Source organism: Myotis brandtii, unplaced genomic scaffold (genome assembly GCF_000412655.1).
Source record: "Myotis brandtii unplaced genomic scaffold, ASM41265v1 scaffold48, whole genome shotgun sequence".
Lineage (NCBI taxonomy): Eukaryota > Metazoa > Chordata > Mammalia > Chiroptera > Vespertilionidae > Myotis > Myotis brandtii.
In genome coordinates this window covers 488,015-505,381 of record NW_005368341.1, presented here as the reverse complement: position 1 = coordinate 505,381, position 17,367 = coordinate 488,015, and the positions used below count along the sequence as shown (strand labels likewise).

General features: G+C 33.0%; 1 protein-coding gene across 3 annotated transcripts in view; it reads left to right on the top strand.

Annotated features, from left to right (window-relative positions):
- The window catches only part of PHF14 (PHD finger protein 14), a 154,363-nt gene that overhangs the window by 115,389 nt on the left and 21,607 nt on the right, over positions 1 to 17,367 (top strand). The window contains exon 18 of one of the 3 annotated variants that reach the window (XM_014547632.1): positions 9,539 to 9,583. The exons of the other annotated variants lie outside the window; for them this stretch is intronic. Within the exon in view, the coding sequence (XP_014403118.1) occupies positions 9,539 to 9,568 (30 nt within the window). The 3' untranslated portion in view covers positions 9,569 to 9,583. Of the gene's footprint in view, positions 1 to 9,538; positions 9,584 to 17,367 lie in introns of those variants that run through there. 3 annotated transcript variants of the gene reach the window in all.

Below are 17,367 nucleotides of genomic sequence, written 5' to 3'. Positions count from 1 at the left end.
ATATATAAAGAAAAAGAATAGGCATAAAGATCACTGGAACAGAATAGAGAGCTCAGAAGCAGAATAGGAATACATACATACACACACACACACACACACACACACACATACACACACACACACTCAACTGGGTTTTGGCAAAAGAGTAAAGCCAATTCATTAAGAGTTTAGATTGAGACCATATTATAATGGATTATAAATATTATATCATGAATCTGTAACTACTGAAGTTCTGTTTGGAGCCCTTAAGATGAAAAAAAAAACACCCACAAAAGATTAGTTAAGGATGAGAAGAAGAGGAGATATCATTTAGACCAGTGATTTGCAAACTTTTTCAATCAGATTTATTCTATATATTTTGTTACGTATAACTTAAAAGATTTCATGGAATAAAATAATGCTTAAAATTTCTGTTCTTTTCTTTTTGGATTAAAAAATGCTGACTAATCTCCACTAAATTGATTTCACTACCAGATTAAACAATTTAAAAATTTTTGATATAGTCAAATTGCTTTATTTGATAGAAAGGAAAGTGATACCCAGAGAAGTAAGCTTAGGGTAACACAGTTAGTTAATGACCAGGGTAATGCTTATCAGTGCTCTTTCTATAGTCATTTATTATTCTATCGTTGAGCACTTTGGAAATATTGTATATTAACATTAAATCTGTTCAGTGATTAAAAACAAGTTTAGATGTATAAAATCGTTTTTCATAAACATGAGTAAAAAGTTGTAGAAAGATACACAGGAATGATTAGGTAGAGCAACATATATTCCTCTAAGCATAATCTGTCAAAAGACTGAAAGCATTTCTGCGTTCTTTGTGTGTTCGATGAGTACTTGCACATAAACATGCAGAGTGCTTTGTCCACTGGCATGGAGACCCAGCTCTTTCTTCACTTGACTTACCCTTCTAAGGCCTCTAAACTTGACTTTATGCCTTCTCTCATCGATGTTTCTTATTACTCATTCTGGTACAAAGAATGTTTTCCAAAAAATCAGTCTCTTAGGTATACTCAATGTTTCTGTACTCTTAGTCAAATATTCTACAAGAATACAGACTTAGAATCCAATTGTCTAGGTAGCTGTATAAACTTGGGGGTGACTTATTCTCTCTGTGCCTCATTTTCTCAGTAATAAATACCTTCTTATTCACATTTATTTATTTATTTATTGCTATTTTATCTGTGTTTTAGAGTGTTAATGATGCTAAGCCTAACTAGTACTTAATTCACTCTTCTATTTAATTGCATGGCCACAGGAAATGGAAATGAAATGGTTTTCACAAAGATAAAAATGAAATATATACTTATGTCTGCTACTGCCAAAATACTGAGAATAGCACATCCATTGTGTTGTTATTCTTTCCCATATTTGAGGACTACTTAAAATTATTTTAATAGAATGTCGGCTTTATAACTTTTTAAAACACTCTGGAAATGTCTGTTTTTTTTCCCATTGAAACTCCATCTTTGTGAAGGAGTAACGAGTTCCTGCATTGGTAATGTTAAATGTACTTTAGCTCTCGATTCATTGCTGTGGTTATGTTTCCAGAGCCTGCTGTAAGAGATAAACCCATTGCAAATGAAGACAGCATTCATTTTCTTCCACCTCAGGCCACACAGAATTGATTGAGGTAATAAAATGACAGCACCTTGTAATATACTGAAGGCTCTTTAATTCGAAAACCAGTTCTAACCTGATTCACAGCTTGTTTAAAGCTAATTTATAGCTTGCATAATTTTCAGCTGGCCGACCAAGGTAAAGGATGATATATGAAAACTGATAAAGAATTAACTTATGATACATTCAGACCTGTCTTGTTAAAGTCAACTGGCATTAAAAAACAGGTGGTGGGGAATGGTAGGAAAAATAATTGGTAAGCTTTTGGTGCACCTAAGTAACATTGTTAACAACAGCTTAAAATTTCCAACATCTTATTTCAAGCCTAGCTTCTTGTCCTTTCTTTCTAAAATCAGTTCTGTTTGCATTTCTTATATTTTAAAGTCCTTCATTTTTCATCACATATTAAGGTAGTGTGAGGCTGGATGCAGTTAGCAGCTGCTGTGACTTCCACAGTGCCAAATCTATTGTCTGCCATGTGGCCATGCTGCTGCTAAATAGTTCTGTCAGCATTTTAATTACAAATAATCTTTCTCAGGATGCAAGTCAAAAGGAGTTAGAGTTCTTCAATTCTGCCTTGTTTGCTGGTTTTATCTCTTTATTCTAGCATATTTATTCATTTTTGACCCACAAATAATGCAACTACCATAGTAAAGTATTCTGTATTATGAAAGAAGTCAGATTTTCAGAAATTTCATGTCAGCATTCACAAGCAAAACATGGATTACATTTTCCTTCTTTATATTTAAATCTTTGCATGGTTATTTTTCCCTTAACGATTACTCAGCAAATGTAGTTACAAAGTTGTTCATATTAATAGCTTTTAATTTTTTATTTAAAATTATATTTAGTCATTCATAATCTGTGTCAAATAAAAATTGAGCTTCATTTTTACTCTTTTTATATATAAAGTACAAGTATACGTAAGCACGTAAACAGATATACAGTATATATGTGGCATTAAAATTTCATGGAGAATTTAGGAAAAAAGTTCTAAAAAGACTCTTAGGGGGATGTTTATAAAGAAGTTGAGAAACACTGGCATAAACTACTTTTATCCTGCTTTTTCTCTTAATATTACATAGTAAGTAATAAAAATTACGTTTAAGCAAAGCCCATGGGCATACTATTAAATTAAGAAGTAGATTCCCTTGTGTTACCAGCATCAGTCATTATAATCAATTTCATTTGCGATTTCATTTGTGATAATAATCCAGAAATGCTAGCAATCTACAAATATCCACAAAGTACTGGATCACTTTTGTGATTGATGGAGACAGAGAATTTATTTTTACAGCGTGAAGACTTGTGTTTTTTATATTCAGCTCTCATTTTCATTTAGTTTACTGTTTGTAAAATTTAAACTCCTTGACTTGAAAAACATAAAATCTTATTAAAAATTTTTTTTCTTCTTTTTAAGTGAATTTGGAGCCCATGTAACAAGTGATTCTGGAACCCAAGTAATCTGCCCAGACACAAACATGTGGTTGTTATATATTTCTTGTTTTTATAGCTTGAAGAAGGTATTGTTTTTTGGGACAAATATTTTACTTTTTTCCTTGTATTCCTTTTTTTGTTAATCTAATAAAAGCAAAGGCTATGGAAATATTCTTACTAGAAAAATCTCAGGGAGCAGAGATATCTGCAAAAAGTATGTGTTGTTTTTCATATTAATATTTATATACATAAGCAAAATTTTGTTTTATAGCCAATAATTTTTAGATATGTTCTTTCAGTCCTACTGGAATTGATAATAGGAAGCAGTTAATTTTGAGTAATTTAAAGCAAAGTTTGTTCTTAGAACAGGACTGATTTATTTATAAATTTATAGACTTATTAATAAGAGATATACTTTTTAAAATATTTAAATAATTTGTATTTTTCACCCTAGCCGGTTTGGCTCAGAGGATAGAGCATCAGCCTGCAGACCAAAGGGTCCTGGGTTCTATTCCACTCAAGGGCACGTACCTTGGTTACATGCTCCTCCCTGGCCCAGGCCCTAGTTAGGGCTCAAGCAGGAGGCAACCAATGTGTTTCTCTCACATCAGTGTTTCTCTCTGTCTTTCCTTCTCTCTTCCATTCTCTCTAAAAATCAATAGAAAAATATCTTCGAATGAGGATTAACAAAAACAAACAAAAAATAAATAAAGGTGATTAAATATTTAAAAGTAAATAAATAATTTATATTTTTTCTATTTTAAATTAGACATTTATCTATATTAAACATTTTAGAGCCACTATTTATTTCAATGTATACTCACTTGTTTCTTCTGATATTTGGAGAGTATTTAATACATGACTCAGTGTCATGCACATTACAAAGGAACATTAATTTTACAAACTGCTCTCAATTTGAATAACTTTACATATTGACCTAGAAAAATAGCTTAATCAAGTTTGCCTAATTAGTTAACTAATTGTCACACTCTGGTGAACTTCATATTGAGAGGAAATTAAAGACAAATAGAAATCATCAGTCTTTGGTTAGAAATCAAATTGAAAGGATTTTTAAAACTTGTATTATATTTAAATGAAGAATATCTATTTACACTAACCTTATAGGCAATTTAAAAAGTTAAGACAAATATCTGGTGTGTGCCAAGCATTTAGCTTTGTTTCTGAAAGAAATAAATAAATTACAAAAATGAAATGTATATAGGTAATTTTGGTACCTTTCAAAGGTATAGTAGGTATACAAAAATCATAGTAAATATTTCTAAAATTAATGAGAGTTGAGTAAAATATTCCACAGGATATACTTAATGTACTATTGCTAATAATGTACTAATACATCTTTTTGATTAGCAAGTCTGCATTATAATAGCAGGGTAGTGGAGATAACCTGGCGTATTGTGCCATTTATTTGGAGCAGTAACTTTCAAAGATCTCTGACTGGGACTCACAATTCCTTACACACTCCTACATACCATCCTACACACATCCTTATAAATGCCCCTGTTCACATTCTTATACATGACTCCATACATCCCTCAGTATAGCAACCTTCTCACATGTAAAGAAACTAGAAGTTCAAGTTAAGATGCTCAAATGATAGGATTGAAAGAGGCTCATATAATATAAAATTGAAATTTCTATACTTCGTGTTAAAATGAAGGGCTTCCTGCCAGTAGAATGGCAGTAGGTTGCATATTTTGGCATTATCTTAAATTATTCCCAACTGCTTGCTGATATTGAGAAGTGTTTAGTTCCTGGGAAATATCTTTTGATACACTGTCAGTCTTGTCACATAAATGTCAAGAAGCCAATATTGTTTCCTGTTATACTTATTATCTGTAAGGTAACCTCTTCTTTTATATGTCTATTTATATAAAATTGAAATTAACTGAAATATACCTGAAATATATATGAGGTTTATAGTCAGACAGATCTGGATTTGAATACCTACTCCTGCACTTAGTAGCCGTGCCACCCTGGGCAAATTCCTTAACCCTTCTGAGTTCCAGTTTCCTCATTAGGAAAGATAATTCTATATAGGCATGTTCTGGAGATCAGAGCACAGCATATGCAGAAACCCACTAAATCTTCCATGAATGGCAACACATACCGTGATTATTATTATTATAGTTATTAATAGTGCTGTTAATATCACATTTATTCTGACTTATGAGCAAAGTCAAGCTATTTCATTGAATGTATGTTTGATGTTTCATAATCCAAAGAATAAGAAATGCCTAGAGTTTGGTGATGGTCTGAGCAAAGGGGAGTGCAGGTTGGGTGGAAGTGGGCAAAGGGAGGGAAGGTAAAAAGAAAAAAGAAATGCCTAAAACTTTATAGTAGCTCTTTATATCATTGTTACCAGCAAAAAAGATTGCTTGAGAACAACTGTATCATGTATAAATTTGATTACAGATACTTTTCCCCTCACTTTTAACCTATTGTTTCTGGATTAATATGAAATTAAAGCATACTACTATTTCACAATTTTTTCAACAGAAGATTACATGAATACTGTATTTTCTAAGCATCTTTCAAATCATGCCCTTGGTGTTGCTAATTATTGCTAATAACAGAAGTCAATAGATAGGCATTATGAAAACAAGTAATAATGTCACCCTTAAAAACTCAGTTTATTAGAATTATAAAGTTAACACAGGGAGAGAATTTTTTCTCCCAAGGTTATTTGAGGAAAATACCAGTTTCACCTTAAATTTTATTCATAACTAGAGGCCCGGTGCATGAAATTCACGCACAGGTAGGGTCCCTAGGCCTGGACAGTGATCAGGGCTGGTCTGTGGGGTGACCGGCGGGATGATTGGGGGTCCCCCACTGGCACCCACCTTAGCTGGCTTGGGGTCTGCAGCCTGGGGGCAGCTCCTGGGTTAAGCGTCCGCCCCCTGGTGGTCAGTGAACATTATAGCAACCGGTCATTCTGCCGTTTGGTCGGTTTGCATCTTAGGCTTTTATTATATAGGATAGTGTACTTATTCATTTAGAGTAGTTGGAATCAAAATTTAAATAATATAGAAGTGACTTTATAAATCAACTCAAGGTTATCTCTGTGGTTAAGAAACCTGGTGATTGTGGGAAGGAAGGGGATGAGTGGAGGTAGAAGAGGGTTTAGGGAGGAGAAATGGTGATGGAAATAATAAAGTAAAATACCAAAAATAAATAAAATTTTTAGAAAGAGAAAGAAACCTAGAATTTTAGGAGATTTGTGAAGAAATTGTCAAAGACCCATAATAAGTACCAGGGCCCAGATAAGGATTTGAATTTCTGTCTACAAGCCCATTGGTCTTTCCCCTATGTAGTATTGATCTCCAGTGCTCATTTAAGTACATCTGTAGTTAAATCTTTTTTAACCTCAGATTCCCCTTGTGTTGTATAATCTCTATGATTACCTAAGTGGGCTTATTTGACATATGTAGATAAATACTTACTTATTTTGATATAAAATAAGTTATTTTAAAATTTTCTTTGCATTGCATTATATACAGACAGTCCTTGGGCTATGTCGGACTCAACGTATGTCGTTGTTTCATGGCTATGTCGCCATCTCCCATCCTATATAATAAAGAGCTAATATGCTAATTAGACCAAACAGCCAAATGACCTTCTGGACATCCTTCCGGACGATCTTCTGGATGAAGCCGGGGCTGTGAGGGCTGGCAGGGGCTGTGAGGGGCTGTGAATTTCATGCATCGGGCCTCTAGTTTATTTATAAAAAAAAAAAGTTCCATCATTTCGACATATGTACATATGTGCTTTACGTTTTTTATATTTATTTACCACAAAGGTCAGGAATTGTTATCTTTCTTTTAAATTCTTTTTACTGTTTCACTTCATTACTGCTGTGTATGTGCTCCATGTGAATGATGTAGGTGCTTATGTAGGTGGGTTCCAACTTACGGCGAAAATCACATTACGTCGCACCATAGGAACGGATCTCTCACGTAACCTGAGGACTTACTGCAATAGTCTCAGTTTCATCAAGAGCATAATTTTTTCTATATATTTCCCATAAAGAGATTTAATCTATATACAGATTTGTTTTTTGATGTTACCAACTTCATTTTGCATCAGTGGTGTATGTGAATCTCCTGCATGTTTGTGCTTGATATTTTTTAAATTCCTTATTGTTTAAAGTATTACATGTCTCCTTTTCCCCCCATTGACCTCTCCCCAGCCGTTCCCACCCCGTAGCACAGTGATGGCAAACCTATGACACATGTGTCAGAGGTGACACGCGAACTCATTTTTTTGGTTGATTTTTCTTTGTTAAATGGCATTTAAATATATAAAATAAATAGCAAAAATATAAGTCTTTGTTTTACTATGGTTGCAAATATCAAAAAATTTCTATATGTGACACGGCACCAGAGTTAAGTTAGGGTTTTTCAAAATGCTGACACGCCGAGCTCAAAAGGTTCGCCATCACTGCCCTAGCACATGCCCTCACCCACCTACTGTCTGTGTCCATGGGTTATGCTTATATGCATGCATACAAGTCCTTTGGTTGATCTCTACTCCCCCTCCCCTGTGTGCTTGATTTTTTTAAACCTAGTTTCAAATAGTTTGTTTCTAGTACCTGTGAGTTATGCTTATATCACGTTAGTAGTAATATTTCTGTTTCTACTTGATACTTGCTTTTCCTTATCATGCAGTCTCCTGTAAAAATACTTCATGAAAAAAAAAGAATACTAGCATATTTTCCTCAATTTGGGAATTATTTGCCTACAAAATTTTAGGTAGCCAACTTTTGAATATTTAATATCAGAAACAGCAAAATAAAATGAATAATTTGCTTAAACAGATTTACTGATTATTAGTTTTACATTAGAATTTCTTAGACAAGTTTTTAAAACAAATAGTTTTGAGTTTTCTCAAAAGTGTACTGTAGACAACAATGTTAAATTTATTATCAATGCGAATTAATGAATCCCAAACACATAAAATTACAGCTTTTAAATTTTCTTAGTAACCTAAGGAATCCTCAAATTTAAATACTTGATGCCCTTTTGTGTTTTTATAGTTGTACTCATGGCAATTATTCATTACTACATACTGGATCATTTTTATCTATATCTTGTGTCTGTTTTGTTTATATAGAATAAATATTTGTGGTTTCTCATTTTTCTGAGAAAGATTCAGATAAAATAGGTTTGAAATACTATCTATAATTCATGGCTTGAAAAGAAAGGCCTTATCCTGGTATTGTATGGAAGAGAAAACTACCTAAATCATTTCAGCAGCAAGCTTATAACCAAGATAACATCAACATTTTCCTTCTTAAAGGAAAAGATACGTGTTTTCCATATATTAAAGTAAGGGAGCATTATTTTATTAAAAATAGTATGATAAGTTTAACCTATCAGGATCTCAAACTAGGCTTAAAGAAGATTCTGTTATTTTTGATAGGGAAAACATAATGGTAAAATTTTTTTTATTCACATTTTCACTGTATATGCAAGACCATAAATAAAACTCCTAAAATATAAAAAATACTTGTTAATAGATCATAGTTTTCTCACTATATATGCAAAATCATAAGAAAACTTCTAAATTATAAAAAATACTTGTTAATAGATCATAGTTTTCTACTTTAATTCTCAAAAAAATTATCCCATATAAATATAGTGACAAACTAATGACATAATGGCTAATTGATAAAAGTTATCGATTTGAAAAAATCTAGATTTTAATTTTCTTCTCACACATAAAATGTGGCCTGTGCCTTAGTATTGCTTGTTGTTTTGTTTTTTTTTACAAAGTTTAATATTTGCATAAAATAGAAACAAGCAAGCAATACATTTGATCCATATTACTTAAAACTTAGGGATAAGAAGGGTTTTAGTTATGTTAGAAATGTTTGACATGCTTCAGGAATCCAGATTTTCATTTCTTGACTTTGACTAGATATTGCCTTTCCCACAATGAAAAATAAAACTTTATGGAACTATGGTCTATATTACTAAAATATGCTTTAAACAATTTTGAAGGTTATATGCGATAGTAATTTATAAATAAGGTATATAAACTTCACTTAGCAGAAATTTTTTTATAAATAACCATGCAGTATTAATTTATTTTAATTATTACTTTTTTCATGTTGCTACTTATCTATGGTATATTCAGTAAGGAATTAAATAGGTTAATTTAAGAGCTGCATTTAAAAATCTATTAATTACTTTGTTTTCCTTATGCAAGTAATACATGTTCTTTATAGATCATTTGGAAAAGTAGAAAAATAGATAAAGAAAACAAAAGTCATAACCTCCCTCCAAGAGATTACCACTGTGAGCTTTCCTTCTTGCCTTCATTTAACAAACATTTACTGAGCATCTTATAAGGGTAAGGCCCAATAACAGTTGTTGGGTGTATGAGCTGTTCATGGCAGGATATAACCGCTGCCCTCTTGATGCTTATAGTCTAACCCCTGTCCTTTTGATGCTTATAGTCTATCAGAGAATATAGACACATGAGATAAGAGCTATGGAAGAAGAACCCAAGGTACTGTTAAAACCAGAAGCAGGGAGCTAACCTGGTTTGATGAGTCCCAGCAAATATTCTTGATATTTTGTGAATGTGTTAAGAGTCTTCCTTAGATTACTGTACTATTATAGATAGACTAGAGGCCTTGTGCACGAAATTCGTGCATGGGGAGGGTGGTCCCTCAGCCTGGCCTGGTCCCTCAGCCTGGCCTGCACCCTCTCACAATCCAGGACTGCTGGCTCCTAACTGCTTGCCTGCCTGCCTGCCTGCCTGCCTGCCTAATCGCCCCTAACCACTCTGCCTACCTGCCTGATCGCCCCTAACCACCTCTGCCTGCCTGCCTGATCACCCCTAATCGCCTCTGCCTTGGCCTCCGCACCCGGGACCCAGGCTTCCCTCCTCTGGCTGGCCGCAGGCAACCAGACCCAGGGCTTCCCTCCCTCTGGCTGGTTGCAGGCACCTGGGACCCCTGATCACCCCTAACTGCTCCCCTGCCGGCCTGATTGCCCCTAACTGCTCCCCTGCCTGCCTGATCACCCCTAACTTCCTCCTCTGGCCGACCCTTTCACAGGGGTCGCCTAAGACCATCGGAAAACACATATATAATTACATATTGTTTTTGTGATTAATCACTATGCTTTAATTATGTTCAATTTGTAACAATGAAAATACATCCTGCATATCAGATATTTACATTACGATTCATACTAGTAGCAAAATTAGAGTTATGAAGTAGCAACGAAAATAATTTTATGGTTGGGGGTCACCACAACATGAGGAACTGTATTAAAGCGTCGCGGCATTAGGAAGGTTGAGAACCACTGGTATAGATGTTCTCACTTGCTCTCTCTTTCCTTTTCTTATATTTTTTAAATTCCATTGGCTATTTCAGTGAGAATATAGGAGGAAAAACAATTATTGTGTGCATGTAGCCTCCATATCTGAAAAATTCACATTATTTTAAAAACCACTATGGTATCATTATCACTGCTATAAACCTAAGTAGACTGGAAATGAGCAAATCTCCAAAATGTCTATTAGGCAATTAGTTCCCTATAGGCAGGAAAGAATTTAGCATTACCAAGTTATTTTTATTATAATATAAAGTTGCTGATTCACTTGTTATATTTTATGGAAGTACTTTATTTTACCTGGTTTTAACACTATTCTTGTCCTAAAGCAGTTATCATAGTTTCATAGCAATTTTGTTACAATTTTATATTAATATGCTTAATTTAATCAAACTATTTAAAGACCTATTTTTCTAATAAGAAATCATGTGCCTTGTTTTTATCATTGTGACCTATGCTAATGAATATGAAAAGTAGCATGTATTGTAGATATACGTAATAGTACCATAATCCTATTTCATTAAAACAGTAAATTAACAATGTCATAGGATACTAAGCCTTGAGTTTGAACTCTCAACATTCCCAAGAGCCCTCAAGAGTCCTTCATGGACCTTATGAATCTTCTTCTTAAAATAGAGGCTATTTTTTTTTTCTTTCTGGGAAAGTAAGCTTTTGTGTTAGTAGCTGCCAAAGAATTGAGGAAGCCATGACCTTGATGATAAATCCTCCTCACATGAGCTTATTTGAAGAGCAGTCATCCCAGGGTAATGGCAATATTTTATGTTGCTCAGAAAGTGATTTTTGTAACATTTTCCCAATACTTCCTTTTGTCCTTAACTATTTCTGTATCCTCACGAGATTTAGGAAATATAATGCAACAAATCCTGAATATTGTCAGGCTGCTTGAAAAATGAAAAGCAGTATGTGTGTTCATCAAAATTTTCATAAGTAATCTTTGGGGAGCAGCATTCTTGGATTTGAAACTGCTTATGGAACATGGGCTCCTCTAGGCAACAAAGTATTTTATTCACCTTTATTATTTCTAATACTTTGCCCAGTGTCTGACACACAATCATTGTTCAATAAACTTTTGTTGAAGGAACATAGGAAGGATACTAGCAATAGAGTTTACTTAAAAAGTTAAGATCTTTAAAAGATTAAATTTAGTTTAATGTTAGTCAAGGGACAAATGTATTCTAGACTCTTCTAAAATGAGATTATTTGATCAGTTCTGCAAGATAGACTTAGGACCTTTTTGTGTAACTAAATCATTAATGTGTTCAATATCTATTGGACAAACATTGAATTGTTTTGGAAAGGTATATGAAGCTTTAAAATGTATTGATCATGAGCAATTCTAATTGTCCACATGTTATACTGGAAATGGAGTCCAGCAGAAGAATGCATAAATGGCTTATATAGCTCTCTGAATATGTTTTCTTCATGTAGAATATTTTTAAATGACACTATATGAAATATTTTTCTAATGTCCTATAGCCAAGATTATGGAATACTGAGAAATATTTCATATTTATAGAATAATAAGTTCAGAGAAAATATTGGTTAAATGAATGCATTATCAGGGGAGCTTTGTAAGTCATTTGGGACTTGCAAAGTAAAGTGGCCTACTCTTTTGAATAATTTAAGAACATATCAATGCATGGTTTCATGATAACAGTTTAAAAGAAACAGTTTCAAATATTTAATCATCTTTTTTTTAAAGCAAAATAGTCTCTAAGTGAAAATATATAAATTTAAGATGTGGAAATATGGCTATTTTAACACTGATTATGAAATATCATTATTAGAGAATAATAGTGTGGTATTTTCTAAAATACTATTTTTAATTTTTTTTAAGCAAAGTCAACTTTTTTCATGCATGAAAAACTAATGTGCCATAGGAGATGTGTGACTTAGACATCTAATGAGCAATTTATTTCCAATCAAACTATGAAGATTAATGGGTTCACTCAGGGAAAAATAGCATTCAACTTGAAATAGAGATATTTGAGGCAACTCAATTTGTTCACTTGGGAGTAAAGTTTTAAAAATTCAGTTTCCAAACATAAGTTTATTTCTGAAAGATATAGTCCTTAATGTTGGTTATCTTAATAAAATAATTATGAAGTATTTGTTTTAAATATTCATAATACTAACCTTTGGGCATGTAGAAGGGCATACTATTGTTATTCCATAGACCACTATGTAGAATATTAATAATCAAAACAATAAATTGCCCTGACTGGTTTGGCTCAGTGGATAGAGCGTTGCCTGTGGACTGAAGGGTCCCAGGTTCGATTCTGGTCACGGGCACCAAAAATAAAAAAAATTAAAAAAAAGCAATAAATTCTCCTCATGTGTTGTCATGGTTGTTTTCTTCCTTATCACATTTATATGCCTGATGGACTTTATTATATATTTTCTCCATTGCATTGTAATTCTATGCACAGCTGTCTACCACTTTGGAACATGGGCTCCTCTAGGCAACAAAACATTTTATCATCTTTTTTATTTCTAATACCTTCCCAGGGTCTACACACAGTCATTGCTCAATAAACTACTGTAGGAGGAACAAAAGAAGGATTCTAGCAATAAAATTTACTTAAAGAGTTAAGATCATCTTTAAAAGATTAAATGTTTAATATTAATCAAGGGACAAATGTATTCCAGACTCTTCTAAAATGAGATTAGTTGATTAGTATAATCAAGTCTGTCACTGGGTTACCAAAAAATAAAAATTATTTTTTAACTTTTGATTTACTCAGTTTCATTTTGTTTAGATATTTGTACACAATTAAGTCAGTCTTACCAAATCATGTTTCTATGGAGAAATTTCTTGTGTTAAGCAAAAGTACTTCTATTCCTCTAGATAACAGTCAGACATTATTTTGAAACCCCTGATTAAAGGCACTGAAATAAAATGTCAGTATTAATAAGAACATCTGCTTTCCCCCACAAAAAAAGGAAACAAACAAAAAAACCCCACTACAATATGAAATAATAGAAACAGATCTTCTATATCTTACTATTTTACCAGTTGAATATTGTTCTAATGGTTCTTATACTGCATGAATCCCAGAAATATGACAATGAATTTCATGTGGGAAACATCACTCAGTATTGCTGAATAACTACAATTTTACCAGCAAGCAGTAAATACATATTTATACGGTGCAGTCTGTAACGAGTTGTTCATATCAGGGAAGTTCTAAAATCTCATTATCCATAACTCCTGCATACTATCTTGGTGAGAGACTTTATAGTATTTGAAACCATAGTATACTTATTTCTAAATCATTTAATCAAGGTTATTTGTTTTCTTGTCTTTTTACATATTTTTGATGAGATAACTTCAGATTTTAAAAGAACTGCAAAAATTGCATAGAGAGTATGCAGCTTCCTCTTTTGTTAACATATGAGCATAGAACAATTATCAGTCCTAAACCTTAGTATAGCATTATTAAGTAAATGATAGAATTCATTTGGGTTTTACTGATTTTGCCAAACATGTCCTTTTTCTGGTCATTTTGTCAACGTGTCTCCTCCAGTTTCTGACAGTCATGCCTTTCATGATCTTGACTCTTTTGAAGAGTACTTTGCATTTATTTTGTAGAATATCTCTTAATTTTGATTTGTCATTTTTTCAAGATTAGATTGAGGTATGCATTACTGGGAAAGATACCAATTCTAGTGCCATGGTTATTGCTTATATTAATGAATAAATAAAATATGGTATATAAAAGGTGTGCTTTTTCATGTTTATGGGACGATTATAAGCTTATAGAATTGGGTTTATGCTCATTAAGAGTCTACCCTAACACACCATCCATCATTCACTTTACTTCCTTTCTTTTATCCTACCTGTTGTGCCAGACTCTCACCTTCCACTCTCACTGATCTTCATTTCCTTTACTGTAACTATACTCTCCCTAAGTGGCTGGGCAAATCCTTACAGTCTTTCTTCCCAGGTCAAAGAGATTCCCTCTTGATCCCAAATCATACTTGGGAAATCCAAAGTCTTATTTTTAATTGCCCCATTTCCATGCCACCAAAGCCACCACAAAGAAATAAAACACAATAGGAGGAACTAAAGACGTCAAAAAGCAAACCTATTCTACTAGATCTGGTCCAGAATCACAAATGGGAGAGATAAGTGATTGGCCAACAAATGAAATAGAATTATTCGTGTATTCTTATACATGAAATTGGAAATTCATTATCACCCTTTATCTATCTTACTTGCTATTAAAATAAAGGATATGATTTTGTAACATTAACTAAAGGGAGATTTTTAGATTAGCTGTCTTTTGTTTGAATCATCAAGTAGAGAAAAAAAGATAGAAATGTATGAAATAGCTCCATTCTGTTTAATGACATATGTACTTGAACTAGGTTTACTAAGAACCTCCATAGTTACTTTAATTTTACAATATAGCCCTAGACTTCCTAATTAAATATGCAACTCCTGTCATAAGAAAAAAAACCCTCCTGTGCTTTTTTACAGTAAATTTAATTAAGCATTTTCTTGTAAGTTCATTTCAGTATCTATCATGGCTCACTAAAGTTGGAATTCAGTTGTAAAATGGTGGATTAATTGCCTTTTGTATTAAATGAAATAAGAATCTCAAATATGCAAAGTCAGGAAATTTAATTGTGTTCTTCAATTGCTTATTCAATGCATTGGAAAACTGAATGCAGAAGTACGGAAAAAAAGGCCAAAGGTTGTTAAATGTAGCACATCACACGCATTTTGCACTTTACTTAATGATCCGAGTATTTATTACTATGAAGTAAATGTACTATTTAAAGAATTATGGTGGAATTGTAAAACGTTAAAACTCTAATTAATTTTAGTCTGAAGCACAGAGCGTGCTCATTTTGCCTAAAACATTTTCATTATCGTATTTTCCCAGTTAGTAAGATAAATTTTTCCTCACTGTGCAGCACTAGCATATTTTCCCTATTAAAAGCACAATCTTAAATGCTGTTGTGAATTATATCTGGTATGTTTTTTAAATGAACAAAAGAAAGTTAACCACAGGTTGGAACAATAACTACAGATTAAGTGTGTCTACATATTTTTCACCAAAATATTCATATATTAACAATTTTAAAAGGTTTATTATTAAAGCATACAGATAATTATGACTTCATTTGAATCCAACTATAGTAACTCTTCTTTAATTCATCAATGGAATATTTAAAATCTAAAGAAAAATATAAGAAAATAGAAATACTTGTAGTGTTTAGCTGCATCTTCTCACTTCCTTTTACTGTTGTATCCCTGTGTGGTTTTGTCTGCTGTGAAAAACAAATTCAGTAAAATAAAAAAAGCTGACATCATTCTCTTTGAAAACATAGACCACCATTAGGCTTACTTATTTCCAAAATAGTTCAAATGGACAAATTATAAAGGGATTTATTAAAAGAAAGCTTATGTTTTCTGATTGAGAAAGTAATCCATGCTCAGAGCAGAAAAATAAGTACATGAAAGCCAGACAAGAAAATAAAAATTAATAACATAACTTCTATGAACATTTTAAGTACTCAAGAAAGGAATTTTAAGTAGAACCATGGAACACAAAATATTTATTTTAGTTGTATTATTTCAATGTAGGGGCTACAGATGCTTCAGGTGTTTTCTACATAAAATCTTTGAGCATATTTTGTATTTACTTTGAATTTAGAAAACTTTGATTAAGTAGCCATTTATGTTTTTTAGTCTTTTTATTTTGAAATAATTTTAGACTTACAGAAAAGTTGCCAAAATAATACAAATAATTCTCATTTGTCCTTCATCCAACCAAAAGGTTAATGTTCATATGGATTGCTGGTTTACCTTCATCACTTGGGTAAAGTCGTGTTTGACAGGTTTCTCCACTCTAAATGTACTTAAAGCCATCTTTAAAGACATGAAGAAACAATGGGGAAAGTTATCCCTTTGTATATAATTCTACTCTTAAGAGAAATCATTAAAACTTGGCCAGCTACAGGATATAGTCATCAGCAGTCCTCTTGGACTGTAATGCTTTTATTTTTTATTAATCCTCACCCCCTAGGATATTTTTCTATTGATTTTTTTTTTTTTTTTAGAGAGAGAGGGGGGAAGGGTGGGGGAGAAACAGAGAGAGAGAAACATTGCTTGGTTGCCTCCCACACACTCGAAACAGAGAGAGAGAAACATTGCTTGGTTGCCTCCCACTCTCACCCTATCCAGGGCCTGGGTTTGAGCTACAACCAAGTTGTGTGCTCCTGACCAGAATTGAACCTGGGACTCTTCAGTCCTTGGGCCGGGTCTCTATCCACTGAGCCAAACTGGGTAAAGCTGTAATTTGAATCTGAATATTACCTGAGCTGTAGAAATCCCAGCTGCTAAAATAATTGGGATTTGTCTGGAGTTGGTTACCTCCTTAAGAGAAAGGAAAAGCTGGATGGATAGGTTTTATTAATTGGCCTCCATTCTTTTAACTAATATTATGAGAAATAAGTCAAATTTGTAAATAAGGAAAAATAGAGGGCACTTTTCTTACAAATTGATGGTGCAAATGAAAGCTGAATGACATTTAAACAAAACCTTGAAAGTTTTATTCAGTGGTAAGAGGGATTTAGTGTAGATAAACATGGCAGTGTTTTTTACTTATTTCCCTGTTAGAATAACTATTTTAGTCTCAGGTCACCGGAAGCATTAGACCAAGCATGTCAAACCCACAGCCCGAGGGCTGCATGCAGCCCACTTTTACTTATTTCCCTGTTAGAATAACTATTTTAGTCTTAGGTCACCGGAAGCATTAGACCAAGCATGTCAAACTCACAGCCCGAGGGCTGCATGCAGCCCACAAGAATATTTTTGCGGCCCAGCCAATATAACAGTATGTAAGAAACGTTTTAATAAAAATTCCGTAACTTAATTTTTACAATATCCTGTTACACATAATTATTAATA